Source organism: Trachymyrmex cornetzi, unplaced genomic scaffold (genome assembly GCF_001594075.2).
Source record: "Trachymyrmex cornetzi isolate Tcor2-1 unplaced genomic scaffold, Tcor1.1 scaffold1547, whole genome shotgun sequence".
NCBI lineage: Eukaryota > Metazoa > Arthropoda > Insecta > Hymenoptera > Formicidae > Trachymyrmex > Trachymyrmex cornetzi.
The window spans coordinates 6,533-12,735 of record NW_017296143.1 but is presented as its reverse complement, the minus strand read 5'-3'; the positions used below and the strand labels follow the sequence as shown (position 1 = coordinate 12,735).

The window sequence follows — 6,203 nt, the reverse complement described above, 5'->3', positions numbered from 1 at the left end:
GGGAGCTGGAGCCCAGAGCTTACGATGTAAATTCCGTAAGCCAGAGGCATAAGCTGTTCCCCCGGGGGAACTCGGGGCTCTGTTGAAAAACAGAGAGGGTACACCCTGAACAGCGCAGCCGGCATGGGGAGGGGGACTAACGAAATGGATATTGATGAATTTACAAATATTGATAACACGAACAAAATTGAAGTAAGGCCTAACGAGGAGGAAGATAAACAGAAGGAGGATGCAAAGAAAGTGCAGGGAAATTCTTCCACACAAGAACAGCACGAAGCAACGGAGATTGGAAACATGGAAGGTAGAGAAGGACTGAGATCTTATTTTAAGAAGCCAGGACCTAGATTGTATAAAAAGAAGACCTTGGAAAGGAGTAGTATGGATTCATCCAATATGGAGACAGGAACAGCAGGTACATCAGACAGCGACGTTGAATCTGTACATAGTAGAGGTAGGGGCAGACGAATGATAATGGAGGATTCGGATGCTTCACCTCCTGAGAAGATAAATGTATTAGGCTCTGGTATGCAGGTCGGAAATAAGAGAAGAAATAGGACAGGATCTACATCTGATAGCTCAGATAGAAGAATTACAACCGAGGATTATATTAGTAAAAGAGAAGCAATTCACAAGTATAACGAGGCAAAAGAGGAGGCGTTGCAACTCGATAGAGAGAAAATAATCAGGGAATATAGTGAAGCAGAATTGTTTTAAAAAGCTAAGATTAATTTAAGTAAAATAAAAAAACAAATGGGAGAACTAACAAACGAAGAATTGGACGAAAAGGTAAAATATAATCTCTTGGAGGTGGTGAGGATAGCAAGAGCCTCTAGCAATTTAAAGGGGACATTTCAGAAGAGTCTGAAAATGGCGGCCGCGTCATCCATGGGTATACTGGAAATATTTAAACAAAGAGTTTCCCTTAATAAAGAGGATTCTTATGGGGAAGAAGTGAGATCTCTTAAAAGAGAGAACATGAACTTGAGATTAAAGTTAGAGGAAGAAATAGAGATGGAAAGAAGGAAGGCTCTGCAAGCCGTTGGAGAAGCTGAAGCCTATCGTGCGGAATTGCAGGCATTAAGAAAGGAAAAGGCAGAAAGAGGAGATAAAAAGACAAGTCCTAAGGAAGGCACTAGCAAAGGGAATAGGCAAGAATTAGTTAAAAAGAGTCCCAAACGAGTAGCATCAGCGGGAATCAGAGCAAGGGAGAGGATGATCTCCACAGACTCAGATCTTATGGAGGTAGATGTGGAAAATAAAATCAAGGTCGTTCTGGATAAACCTGAAAATTGGCCAGAGGTGAAAAGGCCAATGCTAAGTGGTAAAAGGAAGCTAATCAAGGAAGACATAGGAGAGCAAAGGGAAATATATAAAGCACATAAGAAATATGTGTTAGACATGAACGAGGATTCTGGGGAACATCAGAAAGACTTGGAAGCCCTAGTTACAAAAGGAAGGAAGGAAGGGATAGAAACAACAAGGAAGACGATGCCTAAAACGTTGGCAGAAACAATTAGGGAGATAGTAATGAAAGAATTGGCGGAATTGAATAAGAAACCTATAATAAAAGAAATGAAAATCTTGAAGGCAGCAACAACACCTATCAAGGAGTATAATAAAAGTACAGACACATTAGGAAAATCGAAAGAACGTGTAAGGCAATTGGAGGAATTATCCCAAAGCAGGAATGAAGCAGAGGAGCGTACAAACAAGTCAAATATTAAGGAACAAAAGGATACGTCTTGGACGAAAATAGTAGGGAGAAGGGCTAAAAAGGAGAATACGAGTAAAACTCTGGCGACAATAAATAAATCATTTACCCCTGCCAGGACCAATAGACAGGTGGTTAATAATGGAAGAGCATCAAGAACTGCGGCAGTACAAATTAGTTGTCGCGGAGACATGAGTTACGCGGAAGCTATGAGACTGGCTAAAACTAGGGTCGATATAAATATATTGAATATTACAGAGATTAGACCAAGAAAGACAAGAACAGGGGCTTTACTTTTGGAAATACCAGGCACAGAAGGTAGTGACAAAGCAAACAAACTTGCAGATAAGATAAAGGAGGCCTTAAATGATCAACAGGACGTACTCATAACTAGACCTGAAAAGATGGCTGATATGAGAATTAAGGATATAGAAGAGTCTATGACTAAGGAGGATATACTTATGGTACTTAACATACATCAATTGGGGAATGTACTAGAGAAAATATAAAGATGGGCAACGTGATGACAGCTAATAACGGGATGGGTACGCTATGGGTAAGATGTCCTTTGGCAGCAGCAAACAAGATAACGAGAAGCAGGAGAATAAAAATAGGTTGGACGATGGTACGAGTAGAATTGTTACCAGAAAGACCTATTCAGTGTTTCCGGTGCCTGGAGCCAGGACATGTTCGTAACCAGTGCAGGAGCGAGAACGACAGGGCTAGGTCATGCTATAGATGTGGGCAAAATGGACACATGGCCAGGGAATGTATGTTTCCGGTGCATTGCATAATATGTGCGGAAAGGAACGTGAGGGCAGATCATCGGATGGGAGGTCCAGTTTGTAAACCTCCCATTAAAAGGAGAGGAAAAATAGTTGGAAACACTAGACCTGGAAACGAATCAACATCAATACAGGAAACAAGCAACAGAATGAAAGGTATACTCATGGAGGTTGAGACTCCAATCAATGAGGCAAACATCACGATAGACAGAGAAAGTAGAGAAAATAGTGGTACAAGATCTATGGCGGCATGCAGCGTAAGGGACAACGTACAGACGATAGAGGAAGTATTCCGGATGGAGACGGATATAGATACAATGACACAAGACCCTGTGAACGTACAACCATCACAAGAAAAATTTGTGTGGCCAGCAGGAGAACGCGATTGGTCTGGAGAAGGAATTATAAAGGAAACACAGGAAGAAAAAGGAGAGGGAGGAATCTCCAGAAAAGACAGTGCTGTATAATAATATTTTACAAGCGAATATTAATCACTCGCGGGATGGTTATGACTTGCTTCTGCAGACTATGATAGAAGGAGATTTCTCTCTGGCAGTAGTTTCTGAACCATACACTATTCCCACAGGAAACAATTACTGGACGGCAAACGATAGGGAATCGGTGGCAATAGTGTGGAGACCAAAAAGTAATGCACTTCCATGTACTCCGAAGGCGAAAGGTAACCATTTTGTTTCCGTGAGATGGGGAGATATGATGGTGATAGGCACATATTTACCTCCTAGTATAAATAAAAGGGAGTATAAAGATGCGTTAAATGAAATAGAAGGATGGATAATACAAGTTCGGGGAAAACCTTATATCATCGCTGGGGATTTTAATGCAAAAGCCAAAATGTGGCAATCCCCCATTACGAACAATCGTGGAATGATAGTAACGGAGTGGGCAAATAGTCTAGGACTATACTGCCTTAACAACGGAGGCAAATTTACATGTATTAAGGAAAACGGAGAATCTATAGTGGATATCACGTTTGCAAATCTAATTGCAGCTAGAAGAGTTAGTAAGTGGACGGTTTCGGAAAGGGAATCCAAGTCTGACCACAGATATATCGAGATATGGATGGAACAATAAGATGCAAAGGATAAAAAGTAGACTACCGCGATCTAAACGCTGGGCAATCAAGAAAATTGACGAGGATTTATTTACGGCGGCAATTATTGCAGGATCTTGGCCACGAAGAGAAATAATTGAGGAAGAAGACATGGAAACACAGGCCAGAACCATGCAAAAAATGATGATACAAGCATGTGATGCGGCCATGCCTAGATCAGAGCCGAGACAGAGAAAAGCCATGCCTTGGTGGACTGATGAGCTTGCCCAGCTAAGATCTGAGTTCACGGCAGCTAAAAGACGCATTAGGAGACTCAGAAGAAATCGTGTACGGCTACTAGACGATTTTCAAATACAGATGAGATTAGGAGAGTATAGACAAGCGCGTGATAAGTTTAGTGCAGCCATACGAAAAGCTAAAGCTAAAGCTAAAGCTAAATGATGATCCTTGGGGAAGACCATATAAAACGGTATTGGGGAAATTAAGAAGATGGACCCCTCCATTTTCTGAGTCACTAGAAGAGGATACGTTGAGTCGAGTATTGGATGGATTATTCCCGCCGCCGATCGCTACTGCTATTAAATGGAGAGAGCCGGAACTTCCATTGCAAGGAGCGAACGCTTGGAAGGAGGAATTTCAGGTTAAACAAGAAGAAATACATTATGCGGTAAAACGCATGATGATGAAGAACATAGCTCCAGGTCCTAGTGGGATTCCGGCCAAGGCGTGGGCATTGGCGACAACATCAGTTATGACTGTAGAAATTAGGAGACTGTTTACTGAATGTCTAAAAAAAGGACAGTTTCCAGATACTTGGAAAAATGCAAAATTAGTGTTGCTAAGAAAGCCTGGTAAACCAGACAATCAGGCTGCCGGTTATAGACCTATATGCCTATTAGATGAGAAAGCCAAATTATTCGAGAGAATAATTACGGAACGGATCGTGGATCACCTAAACGATAAGGGTCCTAATCTCAGCAAAAGACAATTCGGTTTCAGAAAGGGAAAGTCTACTATGGATGCAATTGCTATGGTAAGGGAATACATGGAAAGAGCACACGAAGATAATAAGGTGGTGATTGGGGTATCATTGGATATCCAAAATGCCTTTAACTCTTTACCATGGGAAACAATCGAAGTAGCCTTACAAAAACATAGGGTACCACTATATTTAAGAAGGGTAATACGGAGTTATTTGGATAATAGGAGCCTATCATTCCCCAAAAATAACGGCATGGAAGGAAAAAGACAGGTCCAAAGAGGAGTTCCACAGGGCTCAATACTAGGCCCTTTACTGTGGAACATAGGATTTAATACAGTCATGAAGGAAGAGGATATACTACGGGAATGTGCGATAATATGTTATGCGGACGACACAATGGTAATGTCATCTGGAGATGATTGGGAAGAAGCGACCTTGGGAGCGAACATGGCAGTTGGAACCATAATTCAGAAGATACAAGAAATGGGACTCAACGTAGCACCGGCAAAGACAGAAATAGTCGGCTTTCATAACAAGGGAAGACTGGCTAATACATCTGTAAACGTGGCAGGTACACTAATAAAAGTTGGAAAAAAGATGAAGTACCTTGGGTTAATTCTGGACAGTAGGTGGAACTTCAAGGCACACTTTGAGGAATTGGCTCCCAAACTGGAACGGTCAGCCTATTCACTTGGCAGGCTGTTGCCGAATTTGGGGGGCCCAAGTTATGGGGTTAGAAGGCTATATTCCTAGGTTATAACATCAATAGCGCTGTATGGAGCGCCGATTTGGGCGTACGAAGTGTTAAAAAATAAGAAGGCGGATCAAATAATGCGAGCGGCGCAAAGAAGAATAACAGGTAGAATGATCAGATCATACAGGACTACCTCGTTTGTAGCAAATACAACGCTTGCAGGAATTCCTCCACTCGCATTAGAGGCAAGAAGGCAGGAAGAAGTATATTTGAGAATCTCAGAAATGAGGAAAAATATACCATTAGGAACCATAGTCCTAAAAGACAGGATAGATGCCGTAAAGGACGCTTCTAGGAAGAAGATGGTCAGAAATTGGAAAGAATGGCTCACAGGAGTTAATATACAAGGAGATATGGAATATATTAGAGCTATTGAAGGCCAATTACAGGAATGGATGGATGCCAGGATGGGGCTTTCCTTCCGGGCGACGCAGGTGCTGACGGGGCATGGTTGCTTTGGCAGGTACCTGTGTCGCATCGGGAGGGAAGCAACACAGAAATGTTGGCATTGCGACGCGGAAAATGATTCCGCGAAGCACACACTCAGATATTGTCCGGCGTGGGATCGGGAACGCGGAACTCTCACTGAGAAGATAGGAGTTAATCTTACGGGAGAAGCGATCATCAGAGAGCTAAGGGGAAAAGAAGGTAGAAGAGCTTTCATCAACTTTTGTGAAGAAGTTATGAAAAAGAAAGAAGCAGCCGGGAGGGCAAGGGAAAGAGCTATCTTAGGGACTACGTAAAAGGCCTTCTAATTGCTTTTTGTTGATTACGTCTTTCGGATAACTTTATAAAATATAGACACATGTAGGGTATATACAGGGTGTCAATTATGTACCGGGACGGTCAAATATTTCGACAACTTCCAACATTAAAAAAAAACGCTGAAACACGTGAAA

The 6,203-nt window shown here is 42.0% G+C and overlaps 2 protein-coding genes across 2 annotated transcripts; both read left to right on the top strand.

Annotated features, from left to right (window-relative positions):
• Nucleotides 1–2,222: 2,222 nt before the first annotated feature.
• On the top strand, nucleotides 2,223–5,303 carry LOC108758225 (RNA-directed DNA polymerase from mobile element jockey-like). Its single transcript, XM_018503051.1, has 4 exons — nucleotides 2,223–2,957; nucleotides 3,022–3,399; nucleotides 3,506–3,939; nucleotides 4,025–5,303. The coding sequence occupies exons 1-4, from the start codon at nucleotides 2,223–2,225 to the stop codon at nucleotides 5,301–5,303; spliced, it is 2,826 nt and encodes a 941-aa protein (XP_018358553.1).
• A 111-nt stretch (nucleotides 5,304–5,414) lies between these two features.
• LOC108758224 (uncharacterized) lies at nucleotides 5,415–6,047 on the top strand. Its single transcript, XM_018503050.1, has one exon. The coding sequence runs from the start codon at nucleotides 5,415–5,417 to the stop codon at nucleotides 6,045–6,047; it is 633 nt and encodes a 210-aa protein (XP_018358552.1).
• The last annotated feature ends 156 nt before the right edge of the window (nucleotides 6,048–6,203 follow it).